Here is a 20,955-nt window from a genome sequence, read left to right as displayed (position 1 = left end):
TTGGTTTTTTGCTCAAAAATTCCTTTACATTAGCCTTGGTATATTTTACATTGTTTTTTTTAAAAAAGAGCATTCTCTGTCATTGAAAGTCTACAGAGATTCTCAGTCATCCAGGTCATAGTTGCGCCAAAGGTGCTTTTTCAAAAGGCAACTGGACTTACTTAGTTCCTTCCTTCCTTCCTTCCTTCCTTCCTTCCTTCCTTCCTTCCTTCCTTCCTTCCTTCCTTCCTTCCTTCCTTCTTTCCTTTTCTATTTCTCTCTTTCTCTGTCTCTTTCTTTCTTCTTTCTTTCTTTCTCTTTTTTCTTTCTCTGTCTCTTTCTCTGTCTCTTTTTTCTTTTTTTCTTTCTTTTTCTCTCTCTGTCTCTCTTTCTCTTTCTTTTCTTTCTTTTCTTCCTTCCTTCCTTCCTTCCTTTCCTCTTTCTTTCTTTCCTTTTCTATTTCTCTCTTTCTCTGTCTCTCTTCTTTCTTTCTTTCTTTCTCTGTCTCCCTTTTTTCTTTCTCTGCCTCTCTTTTTTCTTTTTTTCTTTCATTCTCTCTCTCTTTCTCTTTTCTTCCTTTCCTTCCTTCCTTCCTTCTTTTCTTTTTTCTTTCTTTCTTTTTCTTTTTCTCTTTCTCTGTCTCTTTCTTTCTTCTTTCTTTTCTCTTTCTTTCTCTTTCTTTCTGTCTCTCTCTCTCTCTCTCTTTCTTACTTTCTTTCTTTCTCTCTCTCTTTTTCTGTCTCTATCTCTTTCTTTTCTTTTCTTTTCTTTTCTTTCTTTTCTTTCCTTCCTTCCTTCCTTCCTTCCTTCCTTCCTTCCTTCCTTCCTTCCTTCCTTCCTTCCTTCCTTCCTTCCTTCCTTTCTCATCCATGAAGCTTCTTCAGAACTGGAGAAGCTTCTTGGATGAGAAGCAAAACATCTCCAAGGTGAAACAAAAAAAGTCCAGTTGCTTTTTGAAAAAGCACCTTTGGTTCTGCCATTGAAAACACTTTCAGTGCTTAAGCCCTTGGGGGCCGTCTGTGATTGATATTTCATTTCCAGTAGCATGATTGTGTAGACTGCAGTCTTTTGAATCTGACTTGGAATGCAGTGTAGAAAATGGGAAGCTGATGCTTGGGAACCGGAAAGTTTCTTTTCAGTATTTGAAAAAAAAATTATTTATGAATATATGATACTCAAAGCCAGGTGCAAACCTGTAGCTAATGCCGTCATAACAGCAACCTAAAATCCCAGGAGTACAACATATAATTAAAGTAAGATTTCTGGCACCAGGAGCTCTGCAATGCTCAAGTTCCAAAGTCCTTCAAGAAGATTCACAGTTTAACAAGATAGAAGACCCAGAAAGTCAAAGTTACCCATGCTACAGAAAAGCAAATTCTTCTAGTGGAAGGGAACTCGCGCCAAGTAGACTTACCGTGTTTCCTTGAAAATAAGACCCTGTCTTATATTTTTTTGAACCCTGAAAGAAGTTCTTAGCCTTATGACCATGTGCTCAAAAGCCTGATTGGGCTTATTATCAGGGGATGTCTTATTTTGGGGAAAACAGGGTACTTTTAGGTCCCTTCCGATTGCATCGCTCAGTCGATGGGGACCTTCATCAGCAGACGTAGTTGTTGTTTGATTGGCAATCATTTGTGTCTTGTCTTCCTTGAAATTATAGGGGCTGGTCCTGATGGGGTTGAAGAAATAAAGAGGCATCCCTTCTTTTCAACCATTGACTGGAATGTGAGTCTATGGAATAAATCTGTACTCAGGATACCGTTCTTGTAAGGACTAAGTTTAATATAATGCTTGACAACTCTTGCATTTTTTTTAATGTTGGGAAATACCTTGAGCAGGTAAAGCAAAAAAAAAAAAAGCCAATATCATTTCTGCCAAAGGGTGGAAAAAAAGAAAGGGTTAGTGCAATAAACTCCTTCTCCTTCTCCTTCTCCTTCTCCTTCTCCTTCTCCTTCTCCTTCTCCTTCTCCTTCTCCTTCTCCTTCTCCTTCTCCTCCTCCTCCTCCTCCTCCTCCTTCTCCTTCTCCCTCTTCCACTTCTCCTCCTCCTCTTCTTCTTCTTTCTCTTCCTTCTCCTCTTCTTCCTTTTCTCCTTCTCCTTCTCTTCCTCTTCCACTTCTCCTCCTCTTCCTCCTCTTCTTCTTCCTCCTCCTCCTCTTCTTCTTCTTTCTCTTCCTCCTCTTCCTCTTCTACTTCTCCTCTTCTTCCTCCTCCTCCTCTTCTTCCTCCTCCTTTTCCTCCTCCTTTTCCTTCTCCTCTTCCTCTTCTTCTTCCCTCTTCCTCTTCTTCTACTTCTTCTCCTCCACCACCTCCTCCTTCTTCTCCTTCTCTGCCTCTTCCTCCCCCTCCCCTCTCCTCCCCCACTTCCTCTTCTTTTGCACCTAAAATGTATCTAATAGTACATATTTTTTTTATTTCTTTTCATAGCATTTAGAAGCTTTTCAAAAATGTTTATAGAAACGGGGGAGAACGCAGGTTCAAGAAAAGCATGATACCTTTTCATTCGCTAATGACTGCCTATTGCTTAGAGAATATTTATACTCGCATCCAGTAGTTTTCCTTTCCTCAATAAGTCTCTTTGAAGAACCAAACTCTTCTGTAATAGAAGGAGATGTTGAGTTTGATTCATTCCTCTTTCTGTGTCTCCAGATGGCTCTGGGGACAATCACAAGTGTGGGAAGAGGCACAGGCACAGAAAGGAAATGTTTCTAAAATGGAACCTGCTGAAGCAAAGAACTTCCCATTAGAAAAACAATATAAATCCACGGTAATCTATGGTGAAATAATTTTCTGTGATTCTGATTCCAGAAACTTTACAGGACAGAGATCCAGCCTCCATTTAAACCTGCTTCTGGAAGACCGGAAGATACATTTTGCTTTGACCCAGAATTCACAGCAAAAACTCCCAAAGGTAATAGTACTTAGATTTATATACCGCTTCACAGGGCTTTTACAGCCCTCTCTAAGCGATTCACAGAGTCAGCATCTTTGCCCCCCAACCATCTGGGTCCTCATTTTACTCACCTCGGAAGGATGGAAGGCTGAATCAACCTTGAGCCGGTCAGGATTGAACTCTTGGCAGAGGACAGAATTATCCTGCAATACTGCATTCTAACCACTGGGAGAGAAGGAAGGAAGGAAGGAAGGAAGGAAGGAAGGAAGGAAGGAAGGAAGGAAGGAAGGAAGGAAGGAAGGAAGGGACAATAGTATTAGCAATAGCTCTTAGACCTACCCTGTTTCCCCAAAAATAAGACATCCCCTGATAATAAGCACAATCGGGCTTTTGAGCGCATGCATTAAAATAAGCCTCCTCTCGAATATAAGCCCTCCCTGTCCATGCTAATTATTTGTTTTTTGTTTTAAAAAAAAATCAAGCCTTAATTGTCTTCTTTCTTACAACACTCAAAAGGGATGGTTAGATTTGCCATCTTTCCGAAAGAGGATTCTTTGATAAATCGGCATGATGATATAGAATATTTTGCGTTATATGTTGGCCAATTCTAACGTGTCATACTGTTCCATTTTAATCAAGATTCTCCTGGAGTCCCGCCAAGCGCCAATGCCCATCAGCTCTTCAAAGGTTTCAGTTTTGTGGCAACGAACACTATAGAAGACCACAGAATCACCCCTCTCAACAACATTTTGCCAATAGTACAGGTAAAAAAAAAAAGGGTGTGTGTATGTGTAGAGTTTCTAGTCCTGTGATGGCAAACCTATGGCACATGTCAGCCATGTTGCCTGGCACGCACGGTGTTGCCCATTCCTCTTCTAGGTTTCTGTTGTGGCCCGTCAGCGGCCTGTGCAGATTGTAACTGATTCCGACAACGAGGAGGCTGGTGTGGTGCTGCGCCAGCAGCCTGTGCAGCTGGCGCTCGAATCGGACAGTGAGGAGGCTGGAGAAGTTGTGGTGCCAGAGGCGGGGATTCAGCCAGGGCCTTCAGAAGCTCCCATAAGTGAAGAGGACGAAGAGAAGGAGCCTCTTCTCAATGCACAGGCGCGCAGAGCTGCCAAAAGGCAGGAGTGGCTCCTCAGGAGGAGGTCTCCTCGAGAGTAAGGCTTGGGGCTAATTGGCCACTGCCTTAGCCTATTTAAGGAGGAACGCCGATTGCAGCAAGCTGTAGGGAACAACTTGAGTTCAATCTCCTTTGCGTCTGGATTCTCTGCAAAATTGCTTCTGGGCTTTCTGCCAACTCTAGTAAGACTGTGATTACCTTATCTTAGAATTCTGGTAGGTTGTTAAGACAGTTTATTAACAGCCTTTGGTTGATAAAGACTGAGTTATTTGAGTAAAATAAGCTTTGTATAGAGTTTGTGTGTGTTGCGTTCTTTGGGGTCCGTAGCCTGGGGCAGGACAGTTTCTGGCATGCATGCGCACGCAATTATCAGGTGTCCTTTGTGCGTGCGACAGTGCGAGAAATGATCAACGTATTAAATCCAAATTCAACCAAAGTCTGATATAATGTTAATTGTGAACCAGTTGGGATGCATCAACAACTGCATCCACTAAGCCTAAAACTGCATCCACTAAGCCTAAAAAGCTGGCTCCAGGGGATTATAAGTGCTTCTCTGAGTGAGGGTGCCTTTCCTGCCGCCTTGAAAGAGGCGGTAGTGAGGCCCCTCCTCAAGAAGCCTTCCCTGGACCCGGCTGAATTAGCCAACTATCGTCCAGTCTCCAACCTTCGTTTTGTGGCGAAGGTTGTTGAGAGCGTGGTGGCACGACAACTTCCCCGGCACCTGGATGAAGCTATCTATCTAGACCCGTACCAGTCGGGCTTCAGGCAGGGGTACAGCACTGAAACGGCATTGGTCGCGTTGGTGGATGATCTCTGGAGGGCTCGGGACAGGGGTTGCTCCTCTGTCCTAGTCCTATTAGACCTCTCAGCGGCTTTTGATACCATCGACCATGGTATCATGCTGCAGCGGTTGAGGGGGTTAGGAATAGGGGGCACCGTTTTGCGGTGGTTCTCCTCCTTCCTCTCCGACCGCTCGCAGTTTGTGTTGGCAGGGGGACAGAGGTCGACCTCGAGGCATCTCGCATGGGGAGTGCCGCAAGGGTCGGTCCTCTCGCCTTTCCTGTTCAACATTTATGTGAAGCCGCTGGGTGAGATCATCCGTGGTTTTGGGGTGAAGTGTCATCTGTACGCTGATGATACTCAGCTGTACATCTCCACCCCAGACCACCCCAACGATGCCCTTGATGTGATGTCCCGCTGCCTGGAGGCCGTGCGGGCCTGGATGGGGAGGAACAGGCTCAGACTCAACCCCTCCAAGACCGAGTGGCTGTGGCTTCCGGCGCCCCGATATAGTCAGCAGGTGCCATCGCTGACTATTGGGGGTGAATCTTTGCCCCCCACAGAGAGGGCTCGCAATCTGGGTGTCCTCCTGGACGCACGGCTGTCTTTAGAAGAGCACATGACGGCCGTGGCCAGGGGGGCCTTTTATCAGGTTCGCCTGATTCGCCAGTTGCAGCCCTTTCTGGATCGGGACGCCTTGCGCACGGTCACTCACGCCCTTGTCACCTCCCGGTTGGACTATTGTAATGCTCTCTACATGGGGCTCCCCTTGAAGAGCACTCGGAGGCTCCAACTGGTCCAGAATGCGGCCGCGCGGGTGGTTATGGGTGCAACCCGTTGCGCCCACGTGACACCCCTCCTGCGCGAGCTGCACTGGCTCCCAGTGGTCTTCCGGGTGCGATTCAAGGTGTTGGTTACCACCTTTAAAGCGCTCCATGGCATAGGACCCGGGTACCTTCGAGACCGTCTTCTGCCACCAATAGCCTCCCACCGACCAGTCCGCTCCCACAGAGAGGGTCTCCTCCAGGTGCCATCAGCCAAGTTATGTCGGCTGGCGACATCCAGGGGGAGGGCCTTCTCTGTGGGAGCTCCAGCCCTGTGGAATGAACTGCCCCCCGAAATACGAAAGATTTCCGACCTCCGGGTGTTTCGCTGCGCTCTGAAGACCCTGTTGTTCCGCCAGGCAGGGTTACTAACATAACGTTTTAAATTGGGGTATTTTAAATTTCTGGGATTTTAATTGGAGCCTAATTATTTAATGATTTTAAATTTTAAATTGTTGTCGTGTTTTTTGTGTTTTTAAATAGGCTGTACACCGCCCTGAGTCCTTCGGGAGAAGGGCGGTATAGAAATAAAATTATTATTATTATTAAAAAAAAAAAACTTAAAAAGGATAAAATGGCCCAAAAGTTGGTCGTTTTAGGTCTGCCTCTGCCCTTAACTACTATATTTCTTTTCACAAGTCCAAATGATATGGAGCTGATAAGAAGTGTAGGGTGCCTGCAGAAACGTTCCGAAAAAGTTTATGAAATAATTGCAAGCTTTTAAAAGTTGTTTTACTGTGTTCTTTAGCAACTTCATGGGAGCAGTGCACTCTTCACAGATGCCTATGAACTTAAAGAAGACATTGGAGTGGGCTCCTACTCGGTGTGTAAGCGCTGCATCCATACAGTTTCCAATATGGAATTTGCTGTGAAGGTATGTAGGACAGGGGTGAAATCTTTATTGTTTATTCATTTATTGGTTCGATTTATATGCCACCCTTCTCCGGAGACTCAGGGTGGCTTACAATGCGTTAAGCAATAGCCTTCATACTTTTGTATATACCTGCTTAGCGGTGTTCTTTTTTATACAAAGTCAGCTTATTGCCCCCACAATCCGGGTCCTCATTTTACCTACCTCGGAAGTATGGAAGGCTGAGTCAACCTTGAGCCTGGTGAGATTTGAACTCGCAGTAATTGCAGGCAGCTGGCAGCTAAGTGCTACTATAACAGCACTTTAGTCTGCTGCTCCACCAAGGCTCTTGTTAATAAATCCAGCAGGTTCTGACAGGTTCTGGAGAACCGGTAGCGGAAATTTTGAGTAGTTCGGAAAACCAGCAAATACCACTTCTGGCTGGCCCCAGAGTGGGGTGGGAATGGAGATTTTGCAATATCCTTCCCCTGCCATGCCCACAGAACCGGTAGTAAAAGAAATTTCACCACTGATGTAGGACACTATTTTTTTCCCCACATCACTGGCAACTCTGAAGCTGGCCTAGCTGAGGCCATCTTAGAGGCTCCAGTGTTGCCACAATGGTGATGAGGAATAGGGGGGCGGGGGGAGTAGAGATAGTTGGAGTTCTGTAGCCAAAACAAAATAGTTTCCCCTGAGAACCAAGATCATTCCCCCGGGTGGCTGAAGAGAGGAGGAGTGAAGTTTCCAAGCAACCAGACAGCACCTTGATCGGACCATGTGACCAATGGTTTGGGGGAAAGGGGAAAAACTTTTACTTTTAATTAGGTGAAAACCATGGGAACCTTTAGAGTCGGTTTTGTTCTGTCCCCGTCCCACACACGCACCCCCACAGACGGCCCAGAGTTAATAAGCCACACGACAAAATCTTTGAAGATAAAGCTGGCAGCAACCCAGTGGCTAGCTGCCAATTCAGACTTTACTCACACAAAACAAAGATTAGACTGCAAGCATTCCGATAAAGCAGGCAAAGTTTCAGCAATACAAGGATTAGCCCAAATGCAGTCCGACAAGGCAGGCAGAAGTCCAGTAACGCAGAGATCATGGATTATTTCTAGTTTTTGCTCGTCACAAACTGAACCGGCCACCACACCCACATTTATACCCTGTGGGGTGTGGTCCAGTGACTCAGCTAATCTCTGGCACGCCTTCCCCTCTGCTGCGCACGCTTCTCCCTGCGCCTCTGCCGAGGATCCAGTCAGCACTTATCTCCTTCGTCGCTGTCCACCTGTGGCTGCGGGGACGTGCTTGGCTCTGAGCCTATCGTTTGGCCTTCGGTGTCCTCCGGAGGCATTGCCAGAGAGGAGGGTCCTGGAGAGGGAGGCCTTGCCAACTCCTCTCCCTCACTCTCAGAGTCTGCATCTGTCGATAGCCCAGGCTCAGGCAACGGAGCCACAACAGGTTTTCACCAGTTTGTGCCAATATTTGTTCTTTGAGGAACCTGCTTGCCTCAGAGTTCTCTTTGCTATGAGTGTATTACTTGGAACCCTGACAATCATGTTTAAATATCTAAACATCTTTAACAACCTACATAAATTAGCCTGCATTTAATAAACGTTTTATAGCTCTTCACCATTTTAAATTAAATTAAGGTTTGGGTTCTTTTCATCTTATTTAGAATGACCATATAAAGGAACAGGACTCATTTTTTTTCTAAACATCTAAGCTGCAAATTTGGCAATGTATGATACCAATAGAGGAGAATATTTGTAGCTCAAGGTTAAACTGTGGGATCCTTGGTGCCCTCTGAGCTTGGTTGTTTGCTTGTAGATGTTTTATTACCCACCCATGTAATATCATCAGTGCTACTAAAGAGAGGGGTTTGCTTTCTTTTATGTAGAATAGGATAGAATAGAATAACAGAGTTGGAAGGGACCTTAGAGGTCTTCTAGTCCAACCCCCTGCCCAGGCAGGAAACCCTACACCACTTCAGACAAATGGTTATCCAACCTCTTCTTAAAGATGTAAAATGAGAGCAAACCTTACTCCCTCCTAGCACTGATGATGTTAACCTAATTCGGGTAATGAAACATTGGTAATATATGCTTCTTTCTTGGGGGTTGACATGTTATTATCTTCAATTATTTGTGGATGTGCTATTTAGAACTTTAACATTAAGAAGATAATTGCCGGAAGGATATTTTACTATTGCTGGTATTTCATTCATTCATTCATTGGCTGCCCATCTTAAAACTGGTTAATTCTGGGAGGCTTACAATTATAAAAGATAAAAAACTATATGTACTAAAAACAAAGTTAATACAAAGCCAAACACTACAGTCCAAATAAAGATGGGGAGACCGGGAGCAGGATAGGTGGGGTGGGGAAGTGGGATCTATTGTAAATCTATCAACCATCTCCACTGTGATGTTGCCCCATTGAAGCCCCAAGCTATCTGGCAGAACCAGGTCTTCAGGTTCTAACCAACCTTACACTGGAGGCTAAATGTTCCAGAGAGCAGGTGCAATGGCAAAGAAGGCCCTTCCCCTGGATCCCGCCAGCCAGAATACTTGGACTGACGGCACCAGTGGAGCAGGCCAATCCCAGTCCTCTCTATTTCCATTTTATTGGCATAGTGTAAAACTTTAGTACATGAGTTGTGTCTATTAATTGTTGGTGTCAGGCCTGGAAGCCATCTTTTTCATTGGATCTTCAGGCCTGCCGCATTTACTACTGTGGGAAACTGGGAGTGTGGATTGTATGGAGCTAGGGCAATATATAGCCATAATAATATTCCTTTCTCAGAGAGTCAAGGACATCTTGCCCTGCACCTGGAGGTGTGTGACTGGGAGGCATCTCCAATTGGGATGATGCTTTGATTGGACCATGTGATGGACATGTGGTGTTGGGCAGGGACTTGGATTTTCCTTTGTGTGGGGAAAACCTGGAAACTTTCAGATTCGGGTTTTCCCAGATGTGCCAATAGGACATCTCTAATAAAATGGAAGTTTGAGGAAACTCAAGCCTCGGAGTCTTCTTTGTTGGCCTGACAGTTGGGTTCAATTAGCATGATGTTCTTGTCATTTAGACAGTTCAAGATTTGAAGTGGCAGATCCCTTACTTAGGCAGGCCTTTTAAGTTTGCTGCCTTATTTCTATCTAATCCGTCTTTTTTAAAGTATCTCAAAAGTATGTCTCATCTGCAGACCTGCCTTGAGGTAGGAAAGAAAGAGAGAAAGATTCAGCGTCCACGTTATAAAATTGAGGAATTCCAATGTTTTGAAATGCTCGGGATATCTTTCAATGATATTTAATTTAATAAATTTAATTAATAATAATAATAATAATAATAATAATAATAATAATAATGCTTCTAACCTAGAACTGCCTAGAATTGTCGGCACTCAGTTGTGATGCTGGCTTCGCAATTCTGGGAATTAAAGGGAAGAAGGCTGTTTCTGTGTCCTTGTTTACAAGGTGGCCTTGAAAACTGAGGCTGTTGTATTCTTTCTTAAATAGAAATGTGCTTCGTTGCGCTGAATTTAATCTCCTGTCACACTTCCTTGTGACCATTGTCTCTCCCCTCTCCAGATAATTGACAAAAGTAAGAGAGATCCTTCCGAAGAAATAGAAATCTTGATGCGGTACGGACAGCACCCTAACATTATTACTTTAAAAGATGTAAGTATTCTGTTTGGTTTCTAGAGCACGTACAAAGTGTAGCTGTTGATGGGATGAAGGCCTTTCCTCTGGTCCAGCCTCTGCTGGGATGCAGAAGAGAAGCTTCGATATTTGAAATATGATTCTGTTTGATTAAAAAATAGGCTTTGTTGTGGTACATCTACAAAGGTCTGTGGGTGGAAATGTAATTTCATCTGTATTAACTTTATAGAAGGGATGTCCATCCTTTGCAACTTGTAGACCTCAACTCTCAGAATTGGGGAATTCTAGAGTAGAGTAGAGTAGAGTAGAGTAGAGTAGAGTAGAGTAGAGTAGAGTAGAATAGAATAGAATAGAATAGAATAGAATAGAATAGAATAGAATAGAATAGAATAATGGAAGAGTGGAGTAGAGTAGAAGAGAAGAGTAGAGTAGAAGAGTAGAGTAGAGTAGAGTAGAGTAGAATAGAATAATGGAATGGAATGGAATGGAATGGAAGAATAGAATAGAATAGAATAGAATAGAATAGAATAGAATAGAATAGAATAGAATAGAATAGAATAGAATAGAATAGAATAGAATAGAATTCTTTATTGGCCAAGTATGATTGGACACACAAGGAATTTGTCTTAGGCGCATATTCTCTCAGTGTATCTAAGGAAAATAAAATACATTCATCAAGAATAAAAAAATACAACACTTAGTGATAGTCAAGGTTACTAATAAGCTATCAAATCGTACTAGGAAACAAATAAAAACAATATAAATGGAAAGATACAAGCACATGGTTATAGTAATCAGTGGGAAGAGATAGATACTAGTAAGGAAGAGAAGAATAATAGTAATACAGACTTAGTAAATTATTTGACAGTGTTGTGGGAATTAGTTGTTAAGCAGAGTGATGGCATTCGGGGGGGAAACTGTCCTTGTGTCTAGTTGTTCTGGTGTGCAGTGCCCTATAGAAGAAGGTAGAAGTTGAAACAATTTATGTCCAGGATGCAAGGGGTCTGTAGATATTTTCACAGCCCATCAATTCTGGGATTGAAGTCAACAAGTCTTAAAGTTGCCAAGATCGGACACCTCTGCTTTATGGCGAAGGAAAGAACCTCATTTAGCACATGATCTTGGTTGTTTCCTCAATCCCTCAGTATCCTCTCATCTGCCAGGCTGAAGCAGCAAAAGGTTATTCAGTAGATTTGGAATCTTTGTCACCTTAAAAAAATGGTATTGGTGGAAAGTCAGCCTCTTCTGTTGAGTGTGCCTCTAGGGAGACCCTGTGTTTCACACCCCGCTCCTGAAGTATGTGTTACTCAACTATATTAAACTTCTACAGGTGTACGATGATGGTAAATATATCTACCTTGTCACAGAATTGATGAAGGGAGGGGAGCTCCTGGATCGTATTCTCAGACAGAAGTATTTCTCAGAACGCGAAGCGAGTGCCGTCTTGTATACTATCGCTAAAACTGTGGACTACCTGCACTGTCAAGGAGTAAGCTGGGCCACGTTTTGATAATTTAATTAAGTTTTGGATTTATGTTTTTAGGGTTTGCTTCGATCTTGGCTTTATGCTTGCTGTAAACTGCAACTGTACTTTATCATGAGCGGCCGTATAAATGAATCTTTTAAATGTCTGTTAGCCACTGAGCAGTAGCTCAGTGGCTCAGATGCTGAGCTTGTTGATCGAAAGGTCGGCAGTTCAGCAGTTCGAATCCCTAGTGCCGTGTAACGGGGTGAGCTCCCGTGACTTGTCCCAGCTTCTGCCAACCTAGCAGTTCGAAAGCACATAAAAAATGCAAGTAGAAAAATAGGGACCACCTTTGGTGGGAAAGGAACAGCGTTCCATGCACCTTTGGCATTTAGTCATGCCAGCCACATGACCATGGAGGCGTCTTTGGACAGTGCTGGCTCTTACGGCTTTGAAACAGAGATGAGCACTGCCCCCTAGAGTTGGGAACGACTAGCACATGTGTGCAAGGGGAACCTTTACCTTTACCTTAGAGATTTCTCAGTCATCCAAGTCATGGTTGTCCCAAAGGAGCTTTTTCAACTGGACTTCCTTGTTTTCTCTTTTGAAGACGTTTCACTTCTCATCCTAGAAGCTTCTTCAGATCTGACAGGAGATTCGAAGGATTTATCTTCCTTGCAGACAGCTGGTTCTTTGCATCCTTTTAGAGGGTCGTTGAAGCACTTGGAAGTTTATCTGTGTCCTCAGGGTCACCTGAGTCTGCCATTTTTAGCTGCACAATTTGGGATGAACATCCTTTGAATGGTGTGGGAGTAGGAATGGATTTCCAGAGAAAAATTGCAGACTACGGGAACCAGGAGCAGCACTTAGGTGACCCAGAGGACACAGATAAACCTCCAAGTGCTTCTACGACCCTCTAAAAGGATGCAAAGGACCAGCTGTCTGCAAGGAAGATAAATCCTTCCATTCCCCATTATCCTGTCAGAGCTGAAGAAGCTTCTTGGATGAGAAGCAAAACGTCTTCAGAAGAGAAAACAAGGAAGTCCAGTTGCCTCCTGAAAAAAGCACCTTTGGGACAACCAGTTGGTTAGTGATCTATGTCCTCAGACTCACCTGAGTAGTGCTCCTGGTTCCTGTAGTAGGATTAAATTGCAGACTACAGGAACCAAGAGCATCACTTCAGGTGACCCTGAGGACACAGATAAACCTCCAAGTGCTTCAAGGACTCTCTAAAACAGTGATGGTTTACTTTTTCAGCACCAAGTGCCGAAACTGGAGTGCTCACGCGCTGGAGTGCCAGAACCCAGAACAGAACAGCTGGCTGGTGTGCATGCGGGCGGCAGTCAGCTGCTCTTCCGGGTTCCGTTGTGCGCATGCACGCTGCCCAGCTGACCTTCACACAAAGACCAGCTGGTCGGCGTGCATGAGCATGCTGGAACCCGCAACAGAACAGCTGGCTGCTGCGCATGCCATGCGCAGGACAGAACCTGGAATAGTAGCTGGTGATGGCACGCATGCCCACAGAGAGGGCTCTGCATGCCACCTCTGGCACGCATGCCATAAATTCGCCATCACGGCTCTAAAAGGATGCAAAGGACCAGCTGTCTGCAAGGAATATAAATCCTTCGATTCTCCACTATCCTGTCAGATCTGAAGAAGCTTCTTGGATGAGAAGCGAAACGTCTTCAAAAGAGAAAAACAAGGAAGTCCAGTTGCCTCCTGAAAAAAGCACCTTTGGGAGAATCTTTTAAATATATAAATAAATATCCATGTACTGAAATCCTGAAGAGCCAGTTTGGTGACGGGTTAAAGCATCACTCCAGAAACCAAGGGAAACCATGATTATAATCCCACTTTAGGCATGAAAGCCAGCTGGGTGACTTTGGGCCAGTCTCTCTCAGAAGAGAAGAAAAGAAGGCAAGGAAACAGCAGTTCTCAAACCTTGCCAAGAAAACCGCAAAAAATGACGCAGGTAGACATTAGGAGTCAACATTGACTCAAAGGCACCAAATAAACAAACTGAAGTCCTTATATTTTCTTACATGTACTGTATATCATTTCAGAAAATGAGTTGATTTGAGGACAAGTGCTAACCAGAGACTGGTCTGTATAATAAAGCTAGGTGGGATATTGTCAGGGATGGGCCGCAGGGGTTCGAGAGAACCTCTAGCTAAGATTCTGTGCAGTTTGGAGAACCCCCAAATCCCACTCCTGGCTGGCCCTGCCCTGCCCCTCCCAGGAGTCCCCAGGTGGGCCATTTTGGATGCAGGTAAATTGCATGGTGCACATGGAGGCTTGGGGAGGGTGAAAAACGGGCCTACCAGAATTTCAGGAAGGCCGGAAACAGGCCCGTTTATGGCCTCCAGAGGGCCTCCGGAGCCTGGAGCAGCCGTTTTTGCCCTCCCGGAGGCTCAAAAAAAGCCTCCGGAGCCTGGGGAGGACAAAAACGCTCCCACTGTGGTGCAGGAGGCTGACTAGGCCATGGCCACGGCCACCCAGCAACCAGGCAGGGAACCCCTTGCTAAGATTTTTGAAGCCCACCCCTGGTTATTGTATTTTAGAATTGAGCTGGCAATTGCTGGAGGCAAAATTAGAGTTTGTTTGTTTTTAAGACAAACAAACTGACCCAAAGTCAGTTGTTGTGTTGGGCGGCCGTACAAATTGAATGAATGAATGAATCAATCAATCCATAAATAAGTAAACAAACAAACTTGATTTAGAAGTAGGTGTTTGTAAGCAAAAGAGAGAATCGGGTTTAATGATTAACTTTTTAAATGACAGCTGGGTAAATTGATTCTGTGGTCTGTGCCTAATTTTAAAATCTCATTTTATTTTATTTTTTTAGAAATTGGATTTAAACATTCAATCATTCATTCTATTCCCCTTGTTAATCCTGAGTTGATAGAATTACTCAATCTTTTAAAATGGTTTTTTTTTCCTGATTTCAGCCAAAATAGTTGGGTTTTATATGTGTTTTTTTTTTTTAAGGTTGTGCATCGGGATCTTAAACCAAGTAATATTTTGTATATGGATGATTCCAATAATGCTGATTCCATCAGGATTTGCGATTTCGGCTTTGCAAAGCAACTTCGGGGAGAGAATGGGCTTCTCTTAACACCATGCTACACTGCTAATTTTGTGGCACCAGAGGTATGCATTATCCTGTTTGGTTTTACAAATCGTCTTTTTAAATCTCCAGGAAAGTATTTGTATTTCACGAGTTTGCGGGGTAGATTGCTTTGCTCTGTTGTTCCTTGCAACATAATAATTGATTTATTCTCTCACATACAGTAGTGGCCAAAATTGTGGAAAACTTTTGGGAAAAGTGTATTTTTGAGGTTTGATGGCTAATAACACCACTTTTGGGGGGAGTTTCAAGATAATCCTATTCCACTGCTGGAATGGCCTGGGAATAGCCCAGACCTTCACCCAATTGAAAATCTATGGAGCCGTCTAAAGAAACTTGTTAGTCAGAAGCGACCCAGCAATAAAACCCAGTTAATAGAAGCAATCATTCAATCTTGGTTTCACATGATAACAGCTGCAGAACTAAAAGATTTGGTTCACTCCATGGGAAGACATTGTGAGGCCATAATTCATGCTAAAGGTTACCCAACTAAGTATTAACTGACATAGTGATAATTTTTGTATATCTCGTTTTTTTCTATGGAGATAATTTTTGTATATTTCGTTTTTTCTCCGTGTTTGACTTTTCTTCTTTATACTGTAACTGCTATTCTAATAGCAAATCCTTTATCAAAGTGATTGCATTAAATTCTTGATTAAATGATCTTTCCATTGATGTATAATGTTATGGTACTACTCCCCCAAAAAGTGGTGTTATTAGCTAGTTTTAGAAAATACACTTTTCCCAAAAGGTTTCCACAATTTTGGCCACTACTGTAAGAGCATGCATAAATGGGCTTCTTAATGTATAGAAACAAACATGGAAACCCAGAATTCAGTTGAATATTGATTATTGTTCTGTATACTACTGCAGCATTTGAGTGGTGCTGTGGCCTACAGGTGGAGCTCTCGCCTCACAATCAGGAGGCTGTGAGTTCAATCCTATGTAGAGACAGATATTTCTCTCAGAGAATGTATCTGCTGAAAAAAACTCTGCATTGGCGACAGGAAGGGCATCTGGCCAGTAAACATTCAGCTCCATTCAGTTGCCCAGACTCCACCCCTCAAGGGATTATGGAGTCATTAAAAGAAGATGATACTACTGCAGCATTTCAGGAGAAGGTAACTATTTTATTTAAGCAGCAAAGTGGTCATTAGTTTAAATCAGTGTTTTCAACCTTGGCTACCTCAAGATGCATGGACTTCAATTCCCAGAATTCCCCAATCAACATGCTGGTTGGGGAATTCTGGGAATTGAAGTCCATGCAACTTAAAAAGTGGCCAAGGTGAAAAACACTGATTTAAATTTACTTCTAAATCTGAATGTGGTGAAGGTTCGTCTTTCTAACAATAACATGGAGTTTTTGTTCATCTTCTAGGTCCTCATGAGGCAAGGCTATGATGCTGCTTGTGATATTTGGAGCTTGGGTGTTCTTCTTTATACAATGCTGGCAGGGTGAGATGCGCCTTTCACATGTTGACATAGCTATGAATTTGCAGATGTTCAAAGCCACGACTCTTCTGCTTATTTTATAGGATCAACCAGAGTATGAAATCTGTCCTAAATCAGCAAGTTCCATCTATGTTTCTGAACTACTTATGCAAAAGAAACTAACATCCTTTCTTAAAAATAATTTTAGGTACACACCTTTTGCGAATGGACCCAATGATACTCCAGAAGAAATCTTGTTACGGATAGGTAGTGGAAAATTTTCTTTAAGTGGAGGCAATTGGGACACTGTGTCAGATGCTGCAAAGGTATCAACATATTTTTATTTTATTCTTTACTAACTGATAACCAGGCGTTGCCTGGATATTTAAGAACCAATCCCCCGTACCAGAGGGAGCCCCCTTGTGGAGTACTGTGAAGCCGTTACCATGGCAACTCCACTGTGCTGTACAGTAGAAGCCATTTTAAGGCACAACAGGCTGTATCTTACCTTGAATCCAAAATGCACACTATCTGACAAAAGTACTGTGATTTGACACTATAGATATAATTCATTCCTTTTCATTTCAGTGGCCCAGACGTTCCAGAGTTATGTTGGAACACACACACACACACACACACACACACACACACAGAGAGAGAGAGAGAGAGACACACACAGAGACACACCAAGGGGTGTTAGGGGTGTCTTACCACCACAATATTTTTTTCCAGAGAGTAAGTCATCTGTGTACCAAGTTTGGTTGAAATTGCTCGAGGCGTTCCAGAGTTATGCTGGAACATACACACACACACACACACACACACACACACACACACACACACAGCCATTTATATATATATAGATAAGATACAGGCAGCTGTGTAAACACAATTGCAGGTGAACCATTGGTTAAAATTTAATATACTTCAATGCCAGGTTCCAAAAATCAAGAAATTCACTTTATGATTCTTCCAAGCGATTTCTTTATTGTTCTTCACCTATACATAGAATCTATCTATATACCCTGGGAACTCTTAGGGATGAACGGTCTTCACCCACTTTCTCTCACACAAACAATCTGAACTGAGTTGTCTCTTGCTCCTCTGGAATGCACCCTCTCCTGTTTGGGAATCCAGGCTACATTCCATCACATTATGTCAATGAAAACTCAATCATCCAGGCCAAACGTATCTAAAAGATTGAATCATGGCAACAATACATTTTGGAGAGACACCCCTGAAGTTGGTATGGCAAGAACTGGTGCATTCCAGTGACTTTCTGACTCTCTGACCAACTTTTTTTTAATTTTATTTTGACCTATGAAGCTTCCTGGATGGTCAAATTTTGGTCCAGTTGTCATGATTCAACTTTTAGATTCCACCACGTTAATATACACTGGACAAAATTTATATGTAGACATTCCTCCCAAATAATAGGCCAATCCTGTGGCATCCTGATGTTTCATGCCATAGACACTAATAAATAAATCACTTCATAAAGATGAAAAAAGATGCAATTTATCATAAATTTGGATTTAACAGGCATTCATAGGCAATGTCCATCCTCCTCTCCAAAATGTCAGTTAAATCAAGAGTTTCCCCATGAATGCATGTTTTGGTTAGTGATCAGTAATAAGAAACCTGCCATCACCTTTTATAAATAATTTTAAAGCATTTTCTACAAATATTTGACTTTATTATTTAAATTATTTAGATATTTAACTTTATCTAAAAAGCAAGGTATTATATCTTACTTTTGGACCTTAAATCTTTTGTAAGATTTACTTAGCATGCCTGTGCTAAAGTAACTTGGCAGACACATGCTAAAATTATTCCGTTTATTTTTTAAAAAACACAAGCCGGAATTTTTCCATACCTGAATCTCAGGCTGAATAAGTTTCTTTTGATTTATATTATGTAGATGTTCCAATATATTATGTAGATTCTAACCAGTTTCTGTACAGTATGTCATTTTCCCATGCAACTTGATATAAGGTGCTTTCCCTGTTCTACCTCTTCTAAAAACTCAAATTCAGGTCTGCTTCATGATTTTATATGTAATATTATTCAAATTATTTTGATTTTGTATGTAATATTATTCAAATTATTGTAATAGATGCATCCAATGAGATAATACGCTATTCAGGGTGCATATTAATTCTACTTTGAGCTTCCCATTCATTTTGTTTTAAAAGTCTGTAGCATGCAAGTTATCTCACTTTCCATTTAAGGTGGCAAAAGGGAGAGTTACGATGAAGGCCTGTTGAGAATGAACTGTTTCCGGTTCAGAAGCATCCCATTTTCAGAAAGTTTAACTGCTCCTTCCCAGTTAAGCTTCCCTGTCTTTTGGGGTCATCCATACCTCTATGCCACATTTTGGTTCCCTCTGAAATCAGGAAGGGACCCTGACATTCACTGATGAAGATATTCCTTGCTGCTACCATTAGAATCCAGTTGTCAAGATTCGGGTTAATGTCAGGCTTCCAAGGAACACCCCCAATGAAAGAAGACTCCGAGGCTTGAGTTTCCTCAAAGTTCCATTTTATTAGAGATGTCATATTGGTACATCTGGGAAAACCCGAATCTGAAAGCTTCCAGGTTTTCCCCACCCAAAGGAAAGTCCAAGTCCCTGCCCAGCATCCACATGTCCATCACGTGGTCCAATCAAAGCACCGTTCCAACTGGAGATGCCTCCCACTTCCCTCTAAGTGCAGGGCAAGATGTCCTTGACTCTCTGAGAAAGGAATGTTATTATGACTATATATCACCCTTGCTCCATATAATCCCCCCTCCCAGTTTCCCACAGTAGGAAATGTGGCAGGCCTGAAGATCCAACGAAAAAGATGGCTTCCAGGCCTGGCACCAGTAGCATGGAAACCTTGGGGTGGAAGGATGACTGCTATGATCCTGATAGGAGTGACAATATCACGAAGGCCACGTTCAACTCTTTGTAACCTCCTCTTTCTCTAAGTTGTACTTAGAAACTCTTGTTATCTGTTTGATCCAGGATTTGCTATCTCATATGCTACATGTAGATCCACACCAGAGATACACCGCAGAGCAAGTTCTCAAGCATTCATGGATAGCTTGTAGAGATCAGCTGCCACATTATCAGTTAAATAGGCAAGACGCGCCACATCTAGTGAAGGTAAAGTTGGCAGAGGGTACAGAGGTCTGTATCTTAATGGTGATTGAGGATGGTGGGTTGATTTGTCCTTTAATGTCATTATGTCCCAGGGGGCCATGGCTGCTACCTATTCTGCACTGAATAACAAGACATTTCAGCCTGTTTTGGAACCTGTTGCAGCTTCAAGCTTGGCTCAGCGAAGAAGCATGAAAAAGCTAACTTCCACAGACTTATAGGTCAGCTGGAACATTTCGCCTACGTGGAACAGAGGAAAACAAAAACAGAAAAAAACCCCAAGAAACAGCTCCTGTATTTGCCTGCCCTGTGAATTAAAAGGCATATACCAGTTCCTCCTACACTACTTGAATTCAGTTGAAGAAAGGAAGAAAACAAAATAATAATAATAATATTAATAATAATAAAAACTTCTACCAGTTTAGAGGATTTATTGCTGTTCGTAGGTTGGTTTCCGTAGCATCAGGGTATTTTGCAACTGTGGTGAGGAATTTCGGTACACATTTCATTTCAGAGATCGATCGCTTATGTTAATACTTTTAAATACTGTATAGTTTTCATCCGGTTTATAAAGATATGTATTAGTTGACCAGAGACGCTGCTCAAGTTGTAAATTTCATTTCAGAAGAAAAGGTCAGTGTTTTAATATTTTTGCTACCTTGGCCCTATTGTAAAGACAAAGAAAAGAAAACATTAAACATGATGTGCTCTGGTTTCGTAAGTCGATCCCCTTAACTGGCGGACTCCATGTATTTGATTCATGGGTACGATAAGCCAAGAATCATCGAAACAGATATCCTAGTGCAAAATGCATGATGGAAGCCCTTATCTTCTATTGGTGTCAGGCAATTATGTGTAAAAAAACAAAAATCATGTACAGCTATAATAATCCATGAACATACACCCAGATGATAGTGTGTAAAGCCTTCATTAGAAGCTGTAGATTTGGTCAACCTAGCTGTGTCTTTCTTAAGGCTTTTGAAGAGTGGTGGTTGTTAGGATAATAAATAATCTGTTGTACTTAAACATTATGTATGACTTCACCATCATTGGACCTTTTCAAGGAGGGGTAAGTAGATCTCTGCTTGATATACGTTAGATCAGGGGTATCCAACCTTGGCAACTTTGAGGCCTGTGGACTTCAACTCCCAAAGTTCTCCACCCAGCCGTGGGAATTCCACAAGTCTTAAAGTTGCCAAGGTTGGGCACCCCTGCTTACATACAGAATCAGGTGTGTAGAGCTTTATACCACACTTGTGGACTTCATCTTCCAGAATTCTCATGGCTGGCTGTAGAATTCTGGGACTTGAAGTCCACAGGTCTTAAAGTTGCCAAGGTTAGATACAGACTATTCTTAGATACAGAATAAGGTGTGTAGAGTTTATACCCTATATCTAAAAGGCTACGAGTTGATATCAACTCCTCCAGTATTGGCTTAGATTTGTTTCATCTGTGAACTTTGGTGTCACACAGTCTGTGCCCATTTCATTTACCCATAGGAGGACTGACATTGTATTTCCGCTGGCATTCTGGATTGAACCCTGCCACTTGATTGGTATTGACGCAAGACAGTTTAAGCTATCTTGATTGGTATTGACACAAGACAAATTAAGCTACCTTGCTAATTAAGCTAGGGCACTCTTGCTGTCTTCAATTGTTCTTTCCTTCATGATCTTCGGTTCT

At 42.6% G+C, this 20,955-nt stretch overlaps 1 protein-coding gene across 2 annotated transcripts in view; it reads left to right on the top strand.

Annotated features, from left to right (window-relative positions):
* Positions 1–20,298, top strand: part of RPS6KA6 (ribosomal protein S6 kinase A6) — a 67,485-nt gene extending 47,187 nt beyond the window's left edge. For both annotated transcript variants that reach the window (XM_087877410.1, XM_087877411.1), the window contains exons 12-22: positions 1,640–1,704; positions 2,787–2,889; positions 3,511–3,635; positions 6,344–6,469; positions 10,036–10,125; positions 11,438–11,596; positions 14,561–14,722; positions 16,078–16,154; positions 16,339–16,456; positions 19,138–19,278; positions 19,368–20,298. In XM_087877410.1, the coding sequence (XP_087733536.1) occupies positions 1,640–1,704; positions 2,787–2,889; positions 3,511–3,635; positions 6,344–6,469; positions 10,036–10,125; positions 11,438–11,596; positions 14,561–14,722; positions 16,078–16,154; positions 16,339–16,456; positions 19,138–19,278; positions 19,368–19,493 (1,292 nt within the window). In that variant the 3' untranslated portion in view covers positions 19,494–20,298. The remainder of the gene's footprint in view (positions 1–1,639; positions 1,705–2,786; positions 2,890–3,510; positions 3,636–6,343; positions 6,470–10,035; positions 10,126–11,437; positions 11,597–14,560; positions 14,723–16,077; positions 16,155–16,338; positions 16,457–19,137; positions 19,279–19,367) is intronic.
* Positions 20,299–20,955: the final 657 nt, after the last annotated feature.

This window comes from Pantherophis guttatus, chromosome 12 (genome assembly GCF_059756535.1).
Source record: "Pantherophis guttatus breed Tessera chromosome 12, ASM5975653v1, whole genome shotgun sequence".
Taxonomy (NCBI): domain Eukaryota; kingdom Metazoa; phylum Chordata; class Lepidosauria; order Squamata; family Colubridae; genus Pantherophis; species Pantherophis guttatus.
Note: the sequence above shows the minus strand (reverse complement) of the source record. Positions and strands in the feature narration are given on the sequence as shown.